The 27,244-nt window shown below is 39.2% G+C and overlaps 1 protein-coding gene across 2 annotated transcripts; it reads left to right on the plus strand.

The window, feature by feature from the left end:
* Positions 1-26,501, plus strand: slc7a14a (solute carrier family 7 member 14a). 2 transcript variants are annotated; one of them, XR_003270680.2, is made up of 11 exons: positions 1-128; positions 12,062-12,587; positions 12,930-13,166; positions 16,264-16,481; positions 16,624-16,770; positions 18,443-18,651; positions 18,739-18,886; positions 19,811-20,306; positions 20,418-20,654; positions 21,778-22,146; positions 23,430-26,501. XR_003270680.2 is itself a non-coding variant. In XM_026152421.2 (10 exons), the coding sequence occupies exons 2-10, from the start codon at positions 12,281-12,283 to the stop codon at positions 22,074-22,076; spliced, it is 2,298 nt and encodes a 765-aa protein (XP_026008206.2). In that variant the 5' UTR covers positions 1-128; positions 12,062-12,280; the 3' UTR covers positions 22,077-26,501. The 2 variants fall into 2 exon arrangements, 1 of the variants encoding a protein (XP_026008206.2); XM_026152421.2 differs by having other exon boundaries at positions 21,778-26,501.
* The last annotated feature ends 743 nt before the right edge of the window (positions 26,502-27,244 follow it).

Consider the following 27,244-nt stretch of genomic DNA (forward strand, 5'->3'; position numbering starts at 1 on the left):
CATCAGCCTCACCCTCCCTCCCGCTCTGTCTGCCGCTGATGCACCGCGCAGCCCGGAGATGCTGCTGCTGATGCTGGTGACCGACTGCAGCATCCGACATGGGTATCCTCTAATCCGGCCGTGCCACAGTGAGTGTTTTTCCTTCGCTTTTCTCCCCTTTGTTCTCCTTGCCATCGTGTTATCTTAAACTTGATCACCTTCCACCCTCCTCCTTCGTTTATCACCTATCCACCCCTCCTCTTCACCCACCCTTTTTTGTTGTCTTCCTTTGTGCAGTTTTTTCACGAGTGATGGCGCATTATAACGTGGCGGAAACCGTGCGTCTTTCCTATAGGGAGTGTGTTTATGATTTCGCGGAGTGGACGGAATGGTCGGTCAATGGTCCCGTCCTGTCACCTTAACGGTGAGCGTTAGAAACAAGGGGGGAGGCAGAGTTTAGGGCGGGTATCGCTTCTCCCAGCGGACTAGAGCTGCAGGAGGCTATGCTTGGAGGGTCGAGAGGAGGACAGGGCAAGACAAAGTGGCGACTTGGACCCAAATGAAAGAGGGTGGGTTCTTTAATTGAGAACATTTGCAGTTTTTAGTATGTATGCGGTTATTACCTAGACTGTTGGCTCAGTGGGTGTGTCGGAGAAAGAAAAGATTACATAATTAGAGTTAGACTTGATCTTTATGATCAGGGCAGGGTAGGAAAAATAAAGCTGGACATGTGGACATTCTATCTATCTATCTATCTATCTATCTATCTATCTATCTATCTATCTATCTATCTATCTATCTATCTATCTATCTATCTATCTATCTATCTATCTATCTATCTATCTATCTATCTATCTATCTATCTATCTGTCTATCTGTCTGTCTGTCTGTCTGTCCAGTAAAGCAAACTACTATGTTACTTGATTCATGTGTGTGTCTGTGAGGACAAGAGGACTAAAGCTTCAACCAGTTCAACTAGGCTAATCCCTAATGACATGGCCAGATCTCTCTCTCTCTCTCTCTCTCTCTCTCTCTCTCTCTCTCTCTCTCTCTCTCTCTCTCTCTCTCTCTCTCTCTCTCTCTCTTTCTCATTCTTTCTCTCTCATTTGCCATAAGGCCTTGTCTCATTTTTCTGCTCTTAATTCTTTAAAAAACACACTTGTGGTGTCGTGCTGTCCATGGTGCTGAAAGCAGTCGCCTGCAGATGGCTTGCTAATACGCTGAAGCTTGATGGCCCTGTCATCGCTCAACAGGTGCCTTTTACTGCTACAGCTACACAGAAATAAGAGAAGTTGATTTCAGTTGTAACTCTGTCATTTAAAACGGGTGTTGTGATTGCATGCACTCTGAGTTTTTCTCTGAAATGGCATGCTCCTGACACAGAAGCAATTAATTTGCCAACATGGAATTATGCAATTCAAAGGGCAGTGGGCATTGCAAAATTACTGCTTTTTAACACACATTATTTTACAGATTTTTGGGTTTGTGATACTGCTCTGAATTTCAGGATGTATCAATAAGCAAAAAATCTTGGGATGATTACCATAGAATCAAGCAGTAAAAATGTATAAATATTAATATCTGATCAATATTAATGCTTAATAATAAAGTATTAATAATAATTAATACTTTATTATTTCAAACAGAAAAATCTATGCTGGACAGGCAGTAAACGTTCAGAAGCTCCTAGCATTTAAGTCAAAAGCAGTCCATCCAAACCATTGAATGGACATCCGATAGGAAAATGAAAACCATGGTGCTGCTGATGATTGAGTTGGTGAAAACAACAATAAGAAGTAGAAGCAGAATATTATATAACAGACCAATTTAGCAACTGCACTATGTCTGTCTGCATATCCCTCACACACTCTGTCAAACAGCCTCCAGGATATCCAGGTCTCACATTGGAGGATGAAGTCACATGTAGAGACACACCATAAGCTTGAGGGGCAGTCGTTCCTTGCTTAAGGGCACTTTAGCAGTAACAAAGGTCAAGAGTGGGGCATCTGCACCCCCCTCCTTTTATATTTCTTTTGCACTGGCTGAATATTATCATGTTGAAGAGATGTATTGAAATTGCAGCTGAATGAAGAGGATAAGGCACAACTCATTTGTTGGTGACGTTTATTGAGCATTTCTGTCTTTAGCTGTCTTCACAATTTAACTCCAGACAGTGTTAGAAGAATCACAGGACACAGCAGGAGGCTGTCTGCTTCAGATGTGTTCTCACTACTGGAAATAAAATGTTTAGGGTTGGGATGCACTTGCAGGAAGAAGGATATAAGATGGCTATTACTTGGCTCTGATTTCACTGGACTATTGTCTTCATCGATCTCATATTGGCACAATAAACTTGAAACAGATTTGTACTAGCGAGCTGACATGTCAAAGACTGCTTGATTACTAATACGACTGCTCTGTACATGTGCATTCTCATGCATACGTTGGATAATGTTTAGAGAAGTCGATATCTACAGTGCTCATGTGATAATAGCTTTTATTAGATAACAATATTGGAGATGTGGCAAAGAAGGGGTAGAAAAATGGTTCCTTCAATGCAGTAAAGTAGTACGTTTAATAAGTGTTTAAAATATTTTGTATATTATTGTTTACTTATCTATTTATTTTGTCAGCCTTTAATGTATCTGCTTGTAATAATGCTAATCTAATGAAAACACTTTTTTGATGCCACATCTTTAGGGTACCATTCATAAACTCATATGGGTTTTTTCATGTGTTACGATTTCTCCGTGTTACAAATTTTAAACAACTTTAAAACAATTTTAAACAGCATACATAAACTAACAATGCGCTCTTAACCTAGACGATGCAATATTTGATTCATCTGCCATTTTCGGGTGCTGTAGCTGGGTTGAGCAGGCGACACATATGTCTTAAGGCCACTTCAGAGGCTTGTGGGTTCATATGTGCGCCGAGGCTATTTATTGCATGTCTCCCCACTGCTCTCTCCCAAGATTCTTGTCCTGCATCGACAAAGGCTAACAAATTGTCATTTTTTCAGTATCGATTAAATAAAACTAGCAAATGCTGAAACGTGTGGAAGTGCAAGTAAAAAAGGGATAACAAAATAAACGAACAGACTTAGTAATATCAGCTTGGCAGCAATATTAATCGAAAGCTTTCGGACTCTTGCCCCAGTGAGCAACTAGAGACTAGCTGGTCGTGTCAGATGTAGTAAGGCTTCAGCAATGAAACCCCTGAATCTAAATATTGCATTCACATAAATAATATATGTTTTATTTTCAATTTCAAAACCACACTGTCTTGCTCCTATTCAAGGCTTTAGATGCAGGCAGGAACTATGTTACTGCAGAGGTTATGAAATGCTACTGGCCTCTCATTCATTTTTATTAGCAATAATAGGCGCTGACAGAAGAGTTGTGAGTGTGTGTGTGCGTGTGATAGATACAAGACACATACGAAAAAGGGAATTGATATTTATTTTTAAAATCTTTATTTGCCTTCAACACAAAATATTTCTGGTATATTGCAAATAACTACTTTAGAATAGAATATGAGCAGCACAGTGATGCACTGTTAAGCACACAACAATAGAGTTCTGGATTTGAATCCAGGAGCTAGCTGCGGCCTATGTGGAGTCCCTGTGCTCTCACTTTGCTAGCCTGAGTATCCAGGTACTATGACTCACAGTCAGTTGGTCAGTCAATTCTTAACTGACTGTAGGTGCAGCTGTGAGTGTCTTTCTCTCTTTGCAGCAGTAGACAGATGACAGGTACAGGTACACCTGAATTGGAGGTTAATTGATTTATTGAGATTGATTCTTTAGAATAGGTGATGTACTAATTTCTATACTGTAAAATATAGCTGTGACTAACCAAGAGAAAATCAGACACGTAAACATCAGCTCTTAATTTTATGGCCTCCATCACCCTTCCTCTATGAGATGCTGCTCAGCATTGACGTCAGTGAGTCTGCTTGCGCATAAAGGCTAATATAATCAGAACACACACACACACACACACACACACACACACACACACACACACACACACACACACACACACACACACACACACACACACACACACACACAGAAAAAAGACTTGAAGGCCAGTATGTTATCTGATCTCTGATTTGAGAAAGTGACTGCTTATTTAGGAGCAGATTTGCATAAAAATAGGCTTTTTCTACTTTTCTTTTCACAGGCTTCACTTGCAATTTTGAGATCGTTCCTAAAAAATGGGTGTACGGAATCACACTAAAGCTAAAAGCTGCCACTTAAGCATATGTTTCTAAGCTGGAGAAAAACACTTTGCTAAAAGGTAGCTGATGAATATAAATGGCTGGATCATGCAGTTTTGTAATCTGTATAAAAAAGTCTTCACACACTGATGTATTTGCCACTTTCAGACACAGCACCCATTTCTTCCACTCAAGGTTTGCCTTTCAAAAAACAATTGGCTCCCATTATTTAAAAAATCAATAAAATAGTGAACCAAGGCATTCTGTTCCACTGACAAATGCAGTCAATGATTTTGGAACTTTACAAAGTAGCTTCAATCTGTGGAATTGGTTGTGTAGGAATGATTGGATGCCTCTGGGGCTCTGTCCTATTTCTACCCCGAACAGTCCTATTTCCCCTCATTTTCCCTTCATTTCAGTGTTGCCCAGGGTATATTGGAAAACAGCAACAAGAAACAGTTAACTAACCTAATATTTGCATCTTTACATCAAAGAGACAATAGTAGCGCAATACAGGAATGTAAAAAAGATCTCTGAAAATAGCTCCATATTATAAAACGATATTAATACAATGCTGTCAGAAACGTATTCCTTAATATGATGTATTTCATAAATAAATGTTCACCCCAAAAACAAATGAAAGATCATTAGTTAAATGCTTATAAATGTATTAATTTGACTCAGTTTGTCTCGCTTTTTTACAATATCAAGTCAGTCACTCCTCAAAAATTGCATTGGTCTGTTCAAAACTGTCACCACTGACCATTAAGAAAGGTCAAAGAAAACAAACCACAGAACATCATTCAGTCTTGTTTAACTTTGAATCTGGCATTTATTCGTGTGTTAACTTTAAAATGCAAGGTTGTTTTCCACTAATTCGGTCAATTCAATTTATCCATTTGCTTTCTTTGGGAAAGTACCCCAAGGCTTTCCTTTGAAAGAAGTCAGAGAAACACTGCCAGAGAGAGAAGGGGATGAAATACACCTGGGAGTGTGGAGTGGTCGAACGGGTGAAAGTGGAATCGAAATATAAAAGACTGTCAACTGGCAGAGGACTGTTTCGACATGGTGAGCAGTGCACACAACAGGCGCTGCATTCATTTAGTGCTGAGCGGTATGAGATGACAAACAATTCTCTGCACTGTCGGAGCTGAAACGGGAATATATCAGAAAGGAAATGTGGAGATTAGAGAGGGTTGTGTTAAAGGCATGGTTTATGATAGATGTATTGTCAGTGATATAGAATTCTGACTGAGGAACTACAGAGTGACAATCCTGGACACAGTTGGGAGTATATTTGTATATTTTTGTATATTTTATTTATTGTTCACTCTATTTAATTTGTAAAATATGTGTATACACACACACACACACACACACACACACACACACACACGTAGAAAAATATTTAGTATACACATCCAGAAATGCATATACTATTATATATTGTACATATATTTATTAGTTTCAGATGTAGCCATTCTTGTATTTTGCTTGTTTACATTATTATATTTTGCACAACTCTGTTGCTTGTGAAGCTCGCACACAAGAATTTCACTCACATGTACTGTACCAATGTACCTGCACATGTGATGTGACAATAAAAGTGATTTGATTTGATTTGATTTGATTTGAGAGGGATTAGCAAATTGGACATATAGTGACAATACTGTGAGGAAAAAGCATCATTTGGCTGCCACAGGCAATATTTCCTTTCCCATTGGTTCAGAGTGTTACCAGCGTTTCATGGTTTTGGAGTTATTTGTCAAAGAATTACTCAGCAGGGCACGCCTAAAGTCTGCCACGGAATCAACAAGCCAGTTTTAGGGCCAGGTCTTCAGTTGAAGTTTTAACATTAAGGGAGTCACAACTGGGGTAAGTCCCTGAGTGTGTCAGATGGCCTTGTTGTTTCTTTAGGGCTTTAGGCCACATTGACAGAGATGTCATTGATATGGCTGGTTAAGCACAGAGCCAGAGGGAATGACAGCACTGTTTTTGTTTATCTTGCAGTGTAGAAGCAGATCCATTTTGCTTTAGGCTCCAGGCCCCGACTGTGCTACATTAGGGGAAGATAGATGAGGATGTAGCATTGCAAACTGTGAGTGGAGCAGACCAGCTGACAGGTCAGTCATGCAGAGCAATTGGTCTGTACCTTTTTGGACTAGTGCCAGGAGATTCCACACTGTAAACTTTTGATAGATAGGCATTATATGTCTTAAGTTGACTGAGAAATGGAACATTTCCTCCCTGTGTTTACTGGTTTCTTAGAAATCTAGAATATGCCTCAACAGGTTTAAGGTTAATGGTTAAAATTTGCAGCGATTATAGTCCAGGTAGTCATTAAAAGAGTAATCCTGTGAGACAGCCAAAAAATTGATTCCAGTACTCTAAAGGAATAGAAATTCCAGTAACGTGGATACTATATACATAACCTGGAAACCTCGAGACATTTAACCACTCATTGGTTTATACAGTACATTAGTTGTGGTTTTTTTTTTTTTGGCTTGTTTAAGAAAATCTTTGCCCAATCTACACTTGGACACAGATTTCTTGTGTTTTCCTGAATCTTAATTAAGGTTCAGCAGCATCTTCTACGAGCATGCTGTTTATTTACACTGTGAGCCGAGCTCATTTCAAGTTCCAAGGCCACACGGTCTGTCTTAATTCTGTCTTGTGCTCCATAATCATAACATTTTTATGAATGAATTAACATATTAAAAATCACAAGATTAGAATCAAAAGATAAGAAAATCGTGAATAAGAGTTTTTCTGTAGTAACAGATGAGAAAAGCATGGTAGGTGGCTCTTTTCTTAGTGATCTTAAACCAGATCTTGATGCGTGAGTCGTACTTATATTAACACATAATACAACATGCTAAAAAACAAACACCAAAAAAATTGTTTTGATCTAAATGTAGTTTATCAGTTATTACCATAAAGTCAAGCTAAATGTTTACTGTGGTTTTTTCCAAGTAAACAAGACAGCAAAAATATAGATAGTCTTAGGATAGTCCTGTTGTCTACACTTCAAATATAGGCGATCAGAATGTATATAGCTCTACATTTAGAGCTATATACATTTTATATGTGCTTCTACATATGAAATAGCTTATAAAACATATCATAACATCATGAACAAATAAAGATATGTACTTAAGTGGCTCTTGTGCACTGTGTGTGCACCATTACTTTACAATATGTTATTTACCCCTTGATGAATGATGACGCCTTTTCCCCAGGTAGTCTCATCCTGTGTTTAAGCAAAGAAACATTTTTCATGTGTCTTCATCTGCCTGAAATAAACAGTGGGTCGGCAATTGTGTTATTATGAACTGAAAATTTAATTAGTAGATATCAATCCAACAAACATCGTTGGATCATGATCTCTACCGGGCCCCAAAACCATATAATTTCAACCAGTTGACCGATGGATTCACACACAGGACCTTCTCTCTGTGATGCAACATTGCTGGACATTGAACCACCAAGTTTAAATCTCTTTAAATTAACCATATTTATCTGCTCTTCTTAAACCTTTAGTCAGTTTATTTTACAATATAAACCAGAGGAGCATGAATTGAGTGTTACCTAGTTATTTTAACGCATGTGCAGTTTTCTTTGTCTTTGCTCATGAACTGACCATATTGATATGCTGTGTCTATTGCACTGGTGGTCATTTAGTTTTGTTTGACATTAAATAAAACAAATGATGTATGATATTAGCATATTCCTGCTCGATGAAACTCCAGAAAATCAAAGTTCATGTATACAGTAAAAAACAGCCTTTGGTCGTACAGGGATAGGTACAGTGTGACTGATGAGCCAGACAACATAATCAACCTGGCAGGTGGCAATTTCTCTTTTATGTCAGATTCATTGGGCTTGTCAGACAGGGACACTGTGGCCGGGGAGCCAAGACACTAAATCAGCCACACTGCCACCAAGATCAGCCATGCAGAGGAAAATGAATTTAGGACTTCCACTTCCACGTTAAAACCTTCAGTTACTGCTGATATTTATTGATCTGCTGACTGGGTCATTGTGCTTTTAGCACAATAGCTTTGCTCCCAGGTACGAGACCTATAGGAACTCATGAAAAATAGAGCTGGTTTATATAGACCAGAATATATTTAATAATAATGTATGACTAAATGGAATTAGCTGTGATTAAATAAGAGGGTATTTGCTATTAGTCATAGTGATTGATAGTAATACATTATTGTGTTCAAGACTCGATGGGGTTCTAAGCACTGATGTGTAACACTCCACAGAGGCTAGCCTCATAACTCTTAATACTGAGAGGCACTAATATGGAGATATGCACATACACACATGAATTATGCATAATAATATTTTCTCTTTTACATAAGTTGTTTGTGTGTCCGTTTGTTAAGCTAAAATGAAATATAATTTAGCATTTTTATATACTGCTATTTGCTAATTGTGCTAAAACAAAAGCAATTGCAAAGTGACAGACTTGCTCACTTGTATTTTACATTAATTTCTCTTTCAAAAAAACATCCAAATCATCAGTGACACTGACATCGAGTGTGTGATAAAACGGAAAACAAACTCACACAAAAATTGTAATTTCCCTGACTCAGGTGCTCTACCAAGAACTGCTTCCTGTTCTGTCTGCAGGATGTGAGAATGGGGCCAGGGCAGCATGCCAGGTCTAATTTTTGTGGAGGCCAGGGCCATGCATTGCAGACTGGTTTCCACGTCAGTGTTGAGTGAATTAGAAGTGCTCTCAACTTTATTAAACCACAGCAGCTCTTACTGTAAAGGCAATGAGAGCTCAATCAGGTTATTCATCCAGTTAATTCAGACACAGGCAGGGGCGGACACAGAAACAAGCTTAGTCATGGCTGATTAGACACAAGTATAGATGTTTTGACAGCTCTCTTATCTGGAGAGGAAACACACTAATGTTAAGATGCTAGAGGTGGCTGTGGTGATTATGATGACAGGGATTTAACTATTGATCTTTATACATCTGCGCAAATGGGTGTTTGTTTAAGCGTGTAAAATTATGGAAGAAGAACAAAGAAGTGTCTAGTTCAAAAATCCATTAGAGTGTGAAACAGTTCCTCCCATGCTGGGAGACGAAAGTGATGCTTTTAGCTCTTTGTGTTGTGCACATTACACATTTCTTGATACGTACGTGTTAATTTCCAAGATTTCTTCCCCTGCAGTTCAGTGACAGAAATAATTAGATCAACTGATGAAAAGATATTTAAATAATAGGCAAAAATCTAAAATGTATTGCCTGCAACCACACTCTATTAAATAATTTAGTAGCCAGTGTCACCACTGGCATTTTAGCTTCTGCACTGTACTCCGAAGAACAGCAGTGTCTGTCTCTGTTAGAGGTGCTCAGATTTTCTTTTGGATGCTGTGATGATGCACTCATTACTAATGAGGGAGGTTTTGGTTTTCATTATATAGGGTGATCCAGAAATTTGCCTCCTGGTTACAGACTCTCATTGATCCATTCATCATGCCACCTGCTAGAAAGCAAAGTGTATTTCTTTACCATAAAAAGGTCACACAGAGAACATCAACAGGACACTTTATCACATAAACCTTTAACCCAGGAACAACTATTAGCAAGATGAAGTCATTTTTCCAGAGCAGATGGAACACCTGCTGCCACGGGGCTTTGTGCGGCTCTGTTTTGTTGATCTAGAGTACGACTGTTCAAATAGCTCGCACTCAATGCAGGACAGGTGGTGGTCATCATCAATGAAAACTGGCCTAGAATATTTAAGTGAGCAGATGTTCTGAAAAGCAGAGCACTTGTATGATCTGATTAAAGATATAGACTGATGAAAGGTTGTATGTTTATGTGTGGCACTTACTCTAGTACACACAAAATGGAGCGTATGTCTTCCTAATCTGCCACTTTTATGACATTTTTGAAACTGGCTGAATGTGATTGAATTCATGTATAGGTATCATTGTTTCAAATTTAAGGTATTAAGGTCTGGCTGGCTTGTCTGGACACTCATGTTCCATACACGCGCGCACACACACTCATGAACCCGCACATACACACACATTGATTGACAAAGCAGAGCCAGGTGATCAAAGCTTAGTGCACTAACGAAACCAGATTTGCTGTTTTTCAGTCTGCTCATCATCCTCATTCTTTTCTCCTAATGTGTTCATCTTCTTCTGTCTTCTGTACACACACACACACACACACACACACACACACACACACACACACACACACACACACACACACACGCACACACACGCACACACACACGCACAAGTATTGAGCAGTATTACGCTCAATTTAAATTTTCTTATTTCTTATTGATTGCTTCTATGAGATGACGGAAATAAAATCTTGTTTCCACAAATATCAGGTTGTTTGTCCAGTGATTGTAACACATAGCTCACTTGTGCGTCACATTTTGTGACTGCGTCATTCATTTAAGTACATTTTCATATAAAACATAAATGGCACTAGAATAAATGAGTTTTTATTGCAGTAATCTACGATAATTGAATAAGATGTCATCATTTTATGTCTGAAGAGCAATAAAAACTTTTGTTAGAATGTGTGTGCAAATACAGAATAGAAGCAGAATTTCATCTACATGCCCAGGAGTAAGAACTCTACTGATCAGATGCTCTTAAACGTAAATTATTATATATGGTTATGACTGGAAATTTCTGAATTTTAATTTCAGAAGGGTTCTGCACGTCATTTATAACTACAGGGCTTCATACCAGCTCCATTAAGGAAAATCCCTTTTGTCAGAATTTAAGAGGTACCGCCCCACCCAGAGCTAACCACCATGCTCAAAGTGAATCACCTTTTAAGCTTTCTATACTGCTGCACATGTAATACACCCACTAAGTGCAGTGACAATAGCAGCCCCACTCTATCTGGTTAAACAGCTGAGTAATTGCAGTCATCATTTGAGTGGCTTATGTTATAGTTGAGGGCGCGCAGTGTGGGTCTGCTGAATGTAAGTGTGTTTGTTCAGTAACTTGAATTTGTTGTTTAAAGTAGATGAATGGTGAGTGTTAGTTCATTGCTGTTAAGAGAGACAGAGGTGGACTCGGCTACAATTGATGGCTTTAATAGCTCTCTTTTCAACAGCATCTCTAATCTGTTACTCACTCGACTCAGCTAATGCTTTGTTTAAACGTGGCAGGAAAACCTGCATTACAGCAGCACTAGGAATTTACATAGTTGCATTTGAATTATTCCGATAAATTCTACTTATACTGAAAGGAAAAAAAAACATTCAGCCCCTATGATTGCCATGGCTTTGCATGTAATATTTTTTAGCTTGTTTTGAAGTAATGCATTATATAATATGGCATTTATTTATGTGAAAACACAGGCTAATAAATTAAAAATAATTATGTAAAAAGACCCCAGTATTATTTTCACATGAGAGTAAAATGTAAATAAACGTGTTAAAGATTTCATTCTGAATTTTAATGGAGTGATCGTTAAGTATGGCGAAGATGTTGTAGTTGAAGTACATTGCCTCTGATTCTACAGTTATTTATCAGCAAACACAACAGAAGAGGTTTTGCCAAGGTTTAATATTGCTATCTCTCCCCCTTACAAACAAAATAAAATGTCATTAGGGCTGTCACTAATGAGCTTTGCTACTATAGCGACATGGCTTTGGGGAGAGGATTTCTAATTAGCTGTTTCCTCATTCAGGTACACCTCATTTGTGGACAAACTTGTAATACATTTCCCCTTTTGAACTAATATGTCTTGGCATGCATACTCCAAAATAAGCATTGTGTCAGATGAATAATAGTAGGCAATGGGCTGTGAAATGCTGTAAAAATAAATTATCCCTCTTGTGTCTTTCAGATTACTTTCTCTCTCACTATGTGGGGAAAAACTGACGTGGCATTCTACTGAGCCTGAAAACAGAGGCGTGGACTGCAAGACAAAATCAGATTTTCTTCATTTATTTGGATTAGGAATAATTCCTCACATCTGCACATCTTCTTGAAGAACTCATTCACCGAACTTAAGGAAAAACACTGGTCAAACAGTATCTTCCGCTACTCCCCATTGGCTTTCAATATGAGTGGTCTGGTAGGGAAGCTGGATCCTCGCAGGATACAGTGGGGGTCGACATGGAACACCTTTGCATCCCGTGTCCTCAGGACCAAGCCTGTGGAGTCCATGTTAGATTCAGCCATATCGGGTACAAGCTCACATGGAACCAGACTGGCCCGGGTTTTGTCTACGGTCGACCTAGTGTCGCTGGGTGTGGGCAGCTGCGTCGGGACGGGGATGTATGTGGTCTCTGGACTGGTCGCCAAGGAGATGGCTGGCCCTGGGGTCATTGTGTCCTTTATTATTGCTGCTGTTGCCTCCATTCTGTCAGGTGAGACTAGAGCTATGCACGCTCATTTATGCAAGGCTTCTCTAATCACATAAATACCAAGGGGACAATAGCCGCAACATAAAGGTTGCTGTCCTTCTTATTACCATTAAACTGGTAAGATATATTTGAAAAGCCTTTTAATACCTATGTAATTATTACAAGGGCAATGACATTACAGGGGCACAGCTATAATAGGTTCAAGAGATAGTAAAATATACTTTAATGCTCATATCAATAGTTTCAATTCAGCCTTTCACTCTAGTGATAATGCAGTCAAATCACTGATATGTGTCTGAATTTATGTGTGTCTATATTGTACTCCTCTTCCTGTCTCCCCCACAGGAGTATGCTACGCAGAGTTTGGTGTCCGTGTGCCTAAGACCACAGGTTCAGCCTACACATACAGCTATGTGACAGTGGGGGAGTGTGTGGCTTTTTTCATCGGTTGGAACTTAATTCTGGAATATCTGATTGGCACAGCAGCGGGGGCGTCAGCTCTCAGCAGCATGGCGGACTCACTGGCCAATCACACCATCAGTAACTTTATGATTTCACACATTGGAACACTCAACGGCTTAGGTAAGTAACACAAAGATGCAGTGCTATGACAGCTTTGATACATTTTCTCTCTGGTTCTAATTTTCTCAGGATTGAAATTCATTCAAGTATTGTGTAAAGTACTGCAGGTTTACTGTGAATGCTTTATTCAGTGTTATATTTACAATATTTCAGGGAACTGAAGCCAAAGTGCTTCTTAGAAATCACCTGTGAGATAATTTTCTTGAAGGCACATTTTTAAAGGCATTAAGAAGCAGGGTAATTCATTTAGAATCGACATCTTATCAGCAATCAGCTACAGTTAGTTGTTTTGGTTCAGCTGTCAAACATGTTTGCTTTAATGGTAAAAACATGCATTGACCCAAGTGACTTTTGGAGAGATGTTATCTTTTTTCTCCCTCCCCACTCTCCTCAGAAGGTCAGACAGAGCTCTGTTCCTTTTGCTGTAGTTGTAGTTAAGACAAATACTTCCTCTTTGAGGTCTTGAACAGACTTTGACATTTAGACTTTGAGAAGTACATTTAATAAATCCAGCCTTTGCTCTGCTTCCGTATTTGCACACTAACACGACTTGCTCCTAAGAGTCATGATTTACTTTATCAGTGTGGAATAGAAGCGCAGCGCCATTTCTATCATACAAAGGATCTCCCATTGCCTTGATAATCACAACACATCTTTCAAATTTTAATAAAAACACCGAGATAAAAATGCTTACATTATCTCAGAAACCATTCAAACCATACCAATTTATTTTTCCCAGGAACATCCAAAGAATATTATGCAGCTTATCTTGGAAGTCATACTGTCACGGAAAGTAAAAGCAGGCACATCAACTTGAATTCTATATAACACAGTTTTCCATAATCTTACCATGAGGAGGATGCCTGCTTATCTTGTGCAATGCTCCAGCTGATGTGTGTGCCAGCTATGTTTCTATCTGGCTGACACTGCCTCATCAGTTGCTTCCTGTTAGCCTTTGAAAAAGTGATGGTAGTGATCACATGACAAGTGTCACGGCCAGCCGTTCCAAATGATCACGGAAAGCTGATGTTTCCTTTTCCTGTTGGAGAGAAATGATTGTTTCTCCACACCCAAGGGGAAAAAATGTGAAATCTAACTAAAATATATCTCATTCATTTCCAAATACACACAGGCTGAGTTCTTGTGGAACATGTGCATCTAAAGATTTGTTGCCGTAATGGTCAACTGGGTGGGGTGTATCTAATTTAGGAATGCAGTACTTCACTATGACGACTTATCTTACAAAAATAGTTCAGTTGATGTGCCAAATCTAAAGGTGTTTCCAACTTTCTGTTGCCAAGAAATTAAACAGAGTTGGAAAGTTCAATTTTTTATTAAACCATGGCTTTGGGTGTTTTATTGGACCATTGGGGAATGTCCTGTGAATTACACATGAATTCACTGGAATACCCTTGGATAATTATCTACACATACTCCAACATACTCTATGAGAGCGGCTGAAACTCTTGGAAACAACAAATTAGTCTGGGATTATTTATTCTGATTAATAGTTGTGGTCAAATGTTTACATAGAGTGATCATGGACATGATTTCATATCGTGGAAAGTTTGAGCATTTAATGATTACTTTGAACAGTTTCTGTCTATGTGGGTTCTCAGTAATCTCTTAGATGAGAGGTGAAACATCATTTAAAAAACAAAAACAAATGCAAGTCACCTTCCTTTTAGCTCTTTAGACTTTGAACTGTTCTTTCTCTTGGTAAGAATAATTGTACGTCAAACATCTTTCGTGACAGATTCCATGATCATCACTTCAAATAATTGTACATAAGTAAAGTTATTCAGATGGGCCACCACTTTGTCAAAGTCTGAAAAAAAGGTCCAAACTGTCACCCTCAGATGAGAGAAAATTGGTTAAGACATGTGGAGCAAGCCAGGAACCACTGAGGCCTTAACCACTTAAGCCTGCCATGAACTGGAAACTGCTGGAATACCAGGGTAACAGTTACATCGCCATGGACTGAAATGGTGATGACCTTGAAAAGACCCTTTTCCAAAGTTGACACCTTTAGGCTCAACTTAAATTTTCAGCTGCCCACATGGATAAGCTAAATTTCTTATAGAGAAAGGTTTGATGGTCAGGCGAGACAAAGATTGAACTATTTGGCCACAATGACAAGAGTTATGTTTGGAGGAGTAAAGATGAGGCTTTCAAACCTATGAACATGCTCTGCATCTCTGCCACTATTGTATTGGTACAATGCACTAAATGGATGGAATGATACAGAAGGAAGAAGCTTCTTTATGCTTCTCCTCAAAATCCATCAACTTCACCTCAGATCAATAGCTAGATGACACAAATGGGTGTTCCAACAGATAGATCAAAACTGGTTTTGGAATGGATAAAGCAGGCTAATGTTAAGCTTCTGGAATGACCTTCCCAAAGCCCCACTCTCAGCCCTTCTGAAAATGTGTGTGCTATGCTTAAAAGCCGGGCCGGTGCCAGGAAACCAATTCTGCCAAGAAGAGTAGTTAAATATCCAGCCAGAATTATGCCAGAGGCTTGTCGATTGATACTAAAAGTGTCGGGTTGAGGTGAAGAGTGGTACATTTGAAGTTGTATGTTTGACCCTGTGTGGATTACAGAAAATCCAAAATGAATTCAAAATGTTGAACCCGGTTCTTGATTTTAGATGTATGTTGTACAATTATTCGACCCTGGAAAAAGAAAAATTCAGAGAAATTATTAAAAGACCAAATTTGCATTGACATTTATCCCATTAATGATTGTACTTTATGTGTACTTCTGATAAAAAAACTATATTTAGTTAAACTGATTTGACAGCGCTTTGGAACTAGCACCAATAATGTGAGGATTTTCTACTTTTCTTTTTAATTTGGCGTTAATCAGACAAAATAAGAAAACGAAAAACATTTCTCTGAGAAACCTGCTTAACTGTGAGAGGACTTGTTCTTGTTCTGACAATTTAGTATTTTCTTGAAAAAATAACAAAGCACTTACTCAAACAGTTTTACGCCAAACACACAGGAAAATGGATATATTCATCTTCAGCACCACAGGGTGACAGCACTTTTATGTCTTTCTGTGTATTCAAGCATGCGTGTTTCCTCTCCAGGTAAAGGAGAACAGTCCTACCCAGACCTACTGGCACTGCTGATAGCACTGCTGGTGACAGTGATAGTGGCTTTGGGAGTGAAGAACTCTGTTGGTTTCAACAACGCATTGAACGTCATCAACCTTATAGTGTGGGTGTTCATGATGATCGCTGGCCTGTTCTTTGTAAATGGGGAGAACTGGGACGAGGGGAGATTTCTGCCTTTCGGCTGGTCAGGGGTATGCATCCGAATGTATATATAAACACACACAATAAATAACAAACAAACAAACAGAAACCCCCCTACCATCAGCAGGGTATCTGTGCTGTTTGGTTGTTTTCTTTAGGACATCCATCAGCTCTGTTTCCTCTGTGTTGCAGGTGATGCAGGGTGCAGCCACCTGCTTCTATGCCTTTATTGGATTTGACATCATTGCTACAACAGGAGAAGAGGCCAAGAGTCCCAACACCTCCATCCCCTATGCTATCACCGCCTCACTCATCACCTGCCTCACTGCCTATGTCTCTGTGAGTTAGCTTTATAACATATTGCATAAACAAACATGACCACTCTATTCTTTATATATCTATTGTTAAGTAATCGACAAATCTATTGTTATTCACACTAATAGTTTTGTGTATAACAAAGTAGAGCGTCATTCATGTTATGGTGGTTTCCGTTGATATATTTTGTAAAATGACTTAATTTAATTATAAACCTAAAGAATATTGATCACTTATCATGTGCTGAAATTCAGCTTTAGCTTCAGCTGCCTGCTCTCCCCCAAATGTTGACAAGTTTCCAATACACGGAATGAATAAATATGAAGATGCTGTATTTCAAATTTGTGGGTGTATATCTAATCTATGATCTCCACCTTTACAGCCCGTACAGCTTTCCTGATTACATAATGTGTGCTGGATGGTTGTTGCTATGGGTGCTGTGGAACAGCAGCCTATCAGATATAAGACGTTTTTCAGCATTTTGTGTGGCAAAGATTGTATCAACTTCAAAAACTCGAGTGCTTCTTTTTGAAATCCTTGTCTCTCTCTTTCACAGTCACATCTATTCCTCCACATCATCGCTCTCCTATGCACCAGCCTCTCTCTAATCTCCACCTTTCTTTGATCTCACTCACTGTAGGCTGCTTGGAATAACTTTTCTGCTGCTGTGAGGATCCCGTGGTTGCTGCTGTTCAATCTTCAGAAATCAGCTTAAACACATTACCTGTCACATCTTTTTGTGTGTGTGTGTGTGTGTGTGTGTGTGTGTGTGTGTGTGACATTGATTTTTGCAGTACATTTAAATCAAAGAGTTTGCAAGGCAAACTTATGCTTGTTTGTCAGTTTCTGAGCTTTTCATTCACTGTTAATGATGACATATCTATCCTTGTACGGCCTTGCAATACTGTGGTCTTCAGTTTAGGTTGGGGCAATGAGCAGCAGGGGAGAGAATTGTGCTGATTATTTTTTCTGGGAAGTCCTTTGCTCTGGAGATGGGTAATATGAATTTGCCAACTAAACTTAGCCGACTGTGAGCTGAAGGGGACACCGAAAAATACATTTTGGGATCGGATTTGTGCTCTAAGCAAATATGTTGTTGTAGATTTGTTTTAGATTACTTTACCCCCTTATGACTGGTTCACACACAGTGTTAGCCAGTCTTTTCATTCTGTAAGGGGTTAGTGCTTTTTATTATTATTACTCCCCTTCTGTAATCCATTGATGCAAATCTATCTGATTAGCAGCACAGCATTTGTGACAGATGGCTCTGCATGATATCACACATCAGACACAGGGACACACATATTGAGTGAGGCACGAGTAATGACCACTTTGCATGTGATGGAGCATGCTCTGTGCTGAGCATATTAGCTAAGCAAAACTAAGCTCTAAGGATGTAGCTCAACTCTTTTTAGTATCTAGGGTCTAAATGTTGATGTGACTATAGGCTCTACAGAGTTACTCTGAGAAGAGCCTCCACAAGAAGTCGAATTAGTCTCTTTTCTGCAGCATCATCCCGCAGCATTAATACACTATAATTCTGGCAGCAAAAATCTAATATTTCTGCTTGTTAACACTGGTATTAAAGTTTCTCTGTACTTTAATAGATTCATGATGAGATTTTGATTTTATGGTGAGAACTGCAGTAAAGATTTCTTAGTAATAATCAACACTTTGTTTGTTTTTTTTATTCCAGGTTTCTGTGATTCTGACACTGATGGTACCATACAATGAAATTGATGAGGATGCACCACTGATGGAGATGTTTGCCATGCATGGTTGTATGTTCGCAAAGTACATAGTGGCGGTAGGCTCTATAGCTGGACTGACTGTATCCCTCTTGGGTTCGCTGTTCCCCATGCCCAGGGTCATCTATGCCATGGCAGGAGATGGCCTGCTCTTTAAGTTAGTTCACACTGTACTTGCATTTTTATTTATATGTCATTCTTAATGATGTTTGCATATGAGTCTCATCTCATCTCTTTTTTATAGGTTCCTGGCCCATGTGTCTTCCTACACAGAGACCCCTGTTGTAGCCTGTGTGGTTTCAGGCTTTCTGGCTTCCTTGCTGTCCCTCCTGGTCAGCCTTAGAGACCTCATAGAGATGATGTCCATAGGAACGCTTTTGGCCTATACCCTGGTGAGTGTTGGATAATAATAATGGAAACATGTACATCATGAAGCTTACTCTCAATATTATTTAGATCAATTTTCTTTAAAGAAGTTTTTCCTTCCACATTGAGGGGCATCTGATTGTCTTTACCTTACAATATAAAGTGCCTTGAGGCAACTGTTGCTATTTGGTGCTATATAAATAAAATTGAATTGAACTGAATTGAACTGAATGCATTTAATATATCTGGATAAAGCCCTTGAGATGTATTTAAGGATGTCTAAACAAACATACTAGCAACAACTGCTAAGCAGAACAATACAAAGCCACAATCTCACTGTATTACACTGCCTTACAGAGATCAATTCACAGTATTTTGTAACCAGGGGGCATCCATAATCCAGCAACAATTGTTTTATAAGAACTAAGTGAAGATGCGTTGCTCAGCTTTCATCTCAACTCTAAGAAATTTATAGCCTGAAAACAGAAAGATTGGTGTTTCTTCTCCTAAGTAGCTATACATTCAGATTTGACAAAAAAGCACTGCTCTTTAAAGGAGCTATGAAATACTGCACACAATAACAGATACCTTGCTAGGAAAAATAATCTCTCTAGTGCATGATTTCCTATGATAACAGGATAGCTGTATGTGTTCATAGACAACAAATCTTAACAGAGTCACCAGTATGTACAAGACATGTGGGCATGTGTTTATCAGGCTCTAAAGATTACCTTCTACCCATGGCTGCACAACACTAGTTAGATGGTAAGCAGTTAACTAAGATAATAATGAGTCACTGATTTATGAACCAGTCAGTTTTTGTAAAAACTAATTATTGAGCTGTTTGTTTTGAAATAAAACATCCACACAATTCCTGTGGAATGGGAATGTCACTACTAAAAATGGTTTTGTGATGGAGCTCCTGTTTATAAATGACATGTGTTTTGCAGGTGAGTCTCTGTGTGCTTCTCTTACGCTACCAACCTGAGGGAGACATCCATGGTTTCGTGAACTTTCTCTCTGAGGAGCAGAATAAAAAGAGGAAGGAAGGCGTTCTGGCTGAGTGTGAGAAAGACGCCTGCTCACCAACCAGCGAGGCCGATGAGTATGGCGGTCCGCCCACTAACACCTGCGGAGCCAAAAACCTGCCTTCACTGGGTGACAATGAGATGCTGATTGGCAAACCAGATAAAAATGCATACACGGCCAATCACCCTAACTATGGTACAGTGGATATGACTACTGGTATTGAAGCAGAAGAATCAGAAGGTGGCCTGTCCCGGCGGTTAAAGAAGCTGATTGGACCACGCTACTACACCTTGAGGATCCGACTGGGCCTACCGGGAAAAATGGATAGACCGACTCCAGCAACGGGGAAAACTGTCACTGTGTGTGTTCTGCTGCTCTTCATCTTCATTTTTGCTTTCTGCTCCTTCATAATTTTTGGTGAGAACAAGTTAACAAACTCACACTCACATTTGTATGATTCAGGCACAGATTGGTCAACAAATAATAAAAGCGTTGAACTGAATTGAATGAATTATTTCTTCCTTTCAGGAGCTAGCACTATTGGGGAGGGTCGTTGGTGGGCCTTGCTGCTATTGATCGTCTTCATCATTATCATTGCCCTACTAGTCATCATCATCCTGCAACAACCAGAGAATCCTAAGCGACTTCCCTACATGGCACCCTGTGTGCCCTTCGTACCTGCTTCAGCCATGCTGGTTAATATCTACCTCATGCTCAAACTGTCTGCAATCACCTGGATACGATTTTCAATCTGGTGCCTCGTGGGTAAGTAAATGATGTTTTATTTGTTTGCTTTTAAATTAACTTTAAAACATTCGGAAAGAGAAAAGATAATGCTTTTATTTAGTCAGTTCCACACCTGTCAGTCATGTAGAAGGACAAGCAGGAACTTAATGAGACTTTTGTTTTAATTTTGTCGTGTTTAATCACTATGCAGGTTGGTTGCTAAATTATTTCCATGTTGTATGCATGAAAATAATTCAATATAATTATAGAATGTAATGTATATATGTTTGGCAATGGTTTATATGAAAACTGGCTGCTTCCATCTCAATATAGCAGTGAAACAAAAAGCCAACCAAAATATTGCACTGTAAGCAATGACTCATGACAGTTGATACTTAGTGTAACGACTGAGTAATTAAAAATAACTATTTTTTAATTAAAATTTTGTGACCAATAAGAACAGACTGTGTGTGACTTCTTGTTTGTTTTATTGTGGAAGACCTGGGGCATCTAACTTTCCTTTTCCTTCCTGCCTCAGTTGTATCTATCTGAGCACCTATTTTTAACTTGCCTTTATAGCTGCAAGAGTGAAAGGGAAGGTTTACAAGAAGGTAGTGAGACCTGCTTTGATATGTGGTTTGTAAACAGTGGCACTGACAAAACTTCAGGAGCCTAAGATAAAGTGACAGGGATGAAGATGCTAAGATTTTCTTTGGGAGTGACCAGGATGGACAAGATTAACAATGAGGACATCAGAGGGACAGCTCATGTCGCAATAGCAAGGCTGAAATAGCTTGGGCATGTACACAGTACATGGTGGGTATACTGGACAAAGGATTTTGAAGATGAAGCTACCAGGCAAGAGGAAAGGAGAAAGACCAAAGACAAGATTCATGGATGTAGTGAAGGAGGACATGCTTGTTGTTACAGAAAATGATTCTAGGGACAAGGTGAGATGGAGGCAAATGATCTGCTGTGGCAACCCCCAAAAGGATACGGCTGAAAGGAAAAGGAGAGTCCAACAGAGCTTTTAGGTTGATGGAGATTTTCCTTTTTTTCTGTATTTTTATTTAAGCAACTAAAATCATGCCCCAAGGTCTAATAAATATGATCCACTGGATTATGTATGTGTGAAAAATATTAACATGTTCTGTTCTTGTAGGTGTGCTCATATACTTTGGCTATGGCATGTGGAATAGTACTCTGGAAATCACAGCCAGAGAGAATGAGGTGCATGCTTCCACCTACCAGCGCTACGATCAAGGTGTTGACGAAGGCTTCTGCGGCTTCGAAGATGATTTCTACCCACCTACCACTGACGCCTGGGGTGCGCCAGACGGGGCATCAGGGCTAACCTCGCCCCCTGTGGCAAAACCTGAAAATGATGGGATGCCATCGAAAAGTGGAGGCAGAACCATTGCCAATCATGGCCTCGCGGAGGAGGATCCAATGGATTTCTAAGGGACTGACTCTGCGTTACCCTGAATGTACTGCCTTGTCTGCTGCCTGGGGGATGGGTGGGGAAGAATATGTGAGTGCACGAATGACTCTGTGTGTGTGTGTGTGTGTGTGTGTGTGTGTGTGTGTGTGTGTGTGTGTGTGTGTGCGTGTTCATGCCAGCATGTGTGTTTTTTTGTGTGTCCAACTCTTGGGCTAGATTGTTTGTTGGCAGTGGAACTGCTTTTCTATCACTTTATTCCACCGTGCCTGGCTCCCCCGCTTCCACAGAAATTTAGATGTCAAGGTCGTGAGTGTCTTGACTCATTTTCTTGTTATTACTTACTGGAATCCACATGCCACACAAAGAAAGGCCAGACAGAAAAAGTGCAGATGTAGCAAGAGATAAAATACAATGTGGCTCTTTGAACTCTGAACCAAATGAGAGTGTCTGTTAAGCAATTTTTTTAACTGTTTATTTCTCGGAATTACGAGATACAATAGAGGAGAAGGCAACGAGATGGGGCAGATGAATCAGCATGTCCCATCCTGTTTTAACAGACAGGCAGGAAGGTTAGATGACAGCACGGCAAGCCCAAATGACTTCCTGTGGACAGCTCTGGTTTTCTCCGTTCATTCGGAATTTTCAACAGAAAGCAAAAGTGCTGTGCATACCCTCAAAATAATAATAAAAAACCGTTAACCCTCAGTGTTATTTCATGCTTTAAATGTTTCCCTGACCCCAAACATCTAGCCCAAGTGATTCTGAGTTGAATGTGGGAAAGGGTGTTGATGTTTTCTGTCACAAATATTACTTGGACTTTGCTTGCAATAGTGCCTTCATCTACTGTATGTGTACGTGAGTTTCTGATTATGTCGGTTTTCTACTTTAATTTTGCCTGCGTGTGTATTTGAGGGTGTACTGCATGTACACTCAAAATCCACCTTTACATGGGTTATTATATTTGTGTTCGTATAAAGTGTGTTCTTCAGATTGTTTTACTCTGTATGTATAGATATATTTTCCCACTCTTCCCCAGCATGAAGCTCAGCGTGAATTCACTTGCAACAAATCAACTCATCAGTATATTGGAAAATAGGAGAGAGTAGTCGATAGCAAAAGAGAATGAGCTGAATACTAACTGGTAACCACTATGGTTACTCTGAAGAAAGTCATGTTTTCTCCTGATTTTTTTTGCATGATAAGTTTACGATTTTATTTAAAATTCATTCAGAATGTTTTTTGACTTATGATCATCTGTTCTTTTTGCTTTCTTTTTTACCAAATGAAATGAAATCTAATCTTTCCTCTTCCTCCTTTCCTTTTCTTTCTTCAATTCCTCCTTCTTCTTCTTCTTCTTCTTTGCATTTTATAAGGTTCCACAATTCCTTTCTTCTTCCAAACCAACTCTACCTTCCTCTCGCTGCCACCTCACCCTCGGCTTGATATCCATCGGGCCATGTCATCCACTCTAAGCCACAAGTGATAGAGCCAGGATTGGTTTTCAGTCAGGATTTGTAACAGCAATCTGTTCATGGCCTGTCGATCTATTAGCTCCTGTTTCGCTTAAGGGTGTCCGCTATCGCTTTTCTGATTTGTCACTGGAGCGTTTACTACACTCCCTGTGGTCCTGCTCCCACTTAGGCTCAAGCTGGTATGAGTGAACCTCACTATTTGGCCCTACTTTGTTTTTAAAGCATGTAGCTTGTGCTGAAGTCCCACTCTTCACATTGTACCTACATTGCTGGTGCACTCTGAAGAGCTTGTGAAAATCAGCTGGATCAGATAATGAGCCAGTGTGGTTTAACATGTAGGACAAGTAAGCTACAGCCAAGGTTAGGGGTTGGATTTCATAATTAGTATGTACTGCAAAGCATGTTTAAGAGTAAAACACTTTTAAACAAGAGAATACAAAGTGCTTTACATTGAAGGGATTGTGCAATGTATCCATTCATGGCACTATAACTGATTTTGGCTTCAACCAAAGCACCCCCCACCCTTATAGGTGGGGGGTGCTTCTTCTATATAGCTGCTGCTGCTGTCTGCCCTGATTGTCCTACTTGTACCTTTTGCCCCTGTTGCTGCATCAGTCCCTTCCAGGGAAGCCTTATTTGTCTAATGCACTAAATCTAAGGATGCCACGCTATACCCCCACCCCACCTCTGCCCCCCTCACAACCATACACATTCCAAAAAACAAGAAAACAAAAATAAAACAAACCAAAAATGAAAAAATAAATTAAAATAATTATTATATCAACAGGCCCTTTGGTGATGTCCATTGAAGAGATTATACCAACTCCATATACACAGGGATTTATGTTCATATTGAATGATTCTGCGGGTAGCCAGCGCACGGAGCAGTATGCTGTGCAGGCAAGTGGAAGTTTAGGGAGTTGGAATTTAGTTGCGGTTGAGTGTGAAGCCTATGTAGTCTGCCAAGGTCATGACTTTAGTATCTTTTATGGAAATGTGACTGGGTTATTGACTTGAGGGGGGGGAATCATATTTTACGACCACAATATTACATTAAACCACACTGTAAGTTCCAGCCATGGATGTTAGAACAACTGATATTTTATAGCAGTTTTTTTACGGTTGGCACAGGAAAAAATAATAGAAAGTTTTGCAGAATTGTCCAATATAAACATTATTCTAGGTGATACAGTTGGAAAAGCATTTGCACATTAAGTCTCGCACACATCTAAACATATTTTCATTTTGTACTTTTGAGCCAAAATACCCACTCAGATCACTTCCTAACTCAGCCAAAAGAATCCAACAGCTTTGCATTCATAGCTCAGCCAAAACAAAAAAGTAAATTCAGGCGATGCCATTCCTCTCACACTGGACTGTACAGCCGACTTTCTATATTATCTGATCTGCGTGTGTGTATAAAAACTGTGCGAATGCATGTGCTGTATGTGTGTGCGATGTGTGTTTGTGGTCTACGCCTGCGCCTCAGTGTGATCGTCTGGTGAATGTGTAGCATGCTGTCATGCACGAGGCCCAGACTATACATGTTGTACTTGCATGCGGTGACTGATCGCAATGACCTGTAATGGAACACTAAACCAAACCAAATGCAGGCTTAATTCTTATACCTGGGAACGTTGGCCTCTCTGCTCTGGAAGGACTAATGTTTAACAATTTAATAGGTTAAATAAAACCACTATCCTACAGGATGATTTTGTGCATTTGTTGCACTTTGCTGCATTTTCTATTCTGATGGGAACCCAGAATTTTACTTTATAACTCAATACTATGTTAAATGAAAGAGCTAAAGGAATATTATATACGATATCTCCTTGCCCAGGTATGAGAACCAGGACTCCATTTGAAAAAGAAGGAGTACATGTAGCAAACACACTGATGTGGGTTGCTCTTCTCACATCCTTCCTCAAGCACTTACAATATGCCTACTTCCTCTTTGTCCATCTTCTCAACCACAACCTCTGCAAGCCAAAGTCCACAATGTTTGTTTACTTTTCACGTACAGAAGGCTGTAGTTTCTTCAGAGTGAAGACCTGAGAAAAAAACAGAGCTAAATTTTTTTCTTCTCTTCTAATAAGCTACTTTATCACAAGCAGACAGATTTTTCTTTTATTAAAGTGACTTTGGTCATTGGTATAAAGGATAATTTCTGAATTTTTGCTAGTATTTCGTTAATATTTAAAGTATTAGTGTAGAATCCGATGCATCTGTTCTGCAACGACACGATGCGGTGAAAAGTACAACACTATAGGAGGAGTGAACTAAAAGAAAGGTATTTTTCTACAGCTGTTTCCCATTCACGGATCCTCCTCGGGAAGGTGTACACAGCAGAGTTGGGTGGAGTTATCAGTCTTCACTGTCTGTGGTTTTGTTTAATCACAAGGAGGCCTGGGAGAAACTGCTAAAATATATTTTTAACAGCCATAGTCTCTCTAGAATGAAAAGGCTCATTTATAAACGTTAATATTTTCCTTTGAAGGTTTTTCAAATGGTTGTTCAAGACGTCAATACGACTATAGGTGGTTTAGGAGTAAGAATACTAATAACTAATAAGAGAAAACACGCAGAAACTATTTTAATACGATTCTATAAATGGTAAACTACACACAAAATCAAAGATTGCCTCTGTTGCTTTTAAAGTCAGTTACTGTTTGTTTATTTAGTCTTGGAGAAGGTGTGCCATGTTCTTCCTGTGCTCTGTGTTCACTGTGGCCAAGCGTCCAGTCAGTGTGTGTTGGACTTGTTGAGATTGGCTTCTCTTGCAACAGCAGATTTTATTCCTTTTCACTTCTGTATATTTTGGCACAAAGCTGTATAATGTAATTGTTTTTAATTTTTGTTTTTTAAAGGTTTCTTCCATATGTGTGGTTAATTTGCTCCTGGGTGCACTGTTTTTGCTGAGTTGTTGATATTGCTTCCATGCAACAATGAAAGTTAGTTATTGCAATTACAAAACAGTGGCTTGCTCGTTTATTCGCACATTTATTCACACATTAGGTGAATGCACATGCATACACAGATGTTTTCCGTGTCTTTTCCCTCTAAAACTAAAAATTTAAAATAGATATATTTTTATTTTTTATTACATACAAATTCTTATGTCTGTGCAAAAGTATGCAGTTAAAGTTTTTGGCTGCAATGCAGAAAGCAAGCTATTTTATGTTATATTCTATTTTTAACCGAAATGAGATACAAATTTACTTCTATTGACCATTTTAAAAAGGCATACGGATTGATTTCTCAAAATATAAAACTGTTGTTTTAGCATTTTGTCATCAGTATAAGATGTCTCACTGTTGCCATGTCTACAGAGGAGGACAGCTGGACCCCTACAATGGGGGACCCAGACAATACTGTGTATATTTCATGTTTCCACAGTATGATCGACTTTATTTGTTTTGAAATACTAGTATTTGGTATGTAAAAATAGACTTGTCCTGTTTTTTTAGTGCCCTCACAGCTATATGATAAAAAAAATTCTCATAATTAGCAGAACAGAAAACATAAAACATGCTAATTGCACACTAGTCTGTGTATTCAAAGCACTGGAAGGAAACCCTTGCACATGTGTTTCCTGCACTGACTGAAATGGCAGCTCAGGTGCATTTATACATTTATGACCCCCTTGAACTCCTCTTTTGATCTGTTTTAATTTTAGTTAGCTCTCAAAATCAGAATCAGAATCAGAAAGGGTTTTA

The sequence above is a fragment of the Astatotilapia calliptera genome, chromosome 19 (genome assembly GCF_964374335.1).
Source record: "Astatotilapia calliptera chromosome 19, fAstCal68.1, whole genome shotgun sequence".
NCBI classification, from domain to species: Eukaryota; Metazoa; Chordata; class Actinopteri; order Cichliformes; family Cichlidae; genus Astatotilapia; species Astatotilapia calliptera.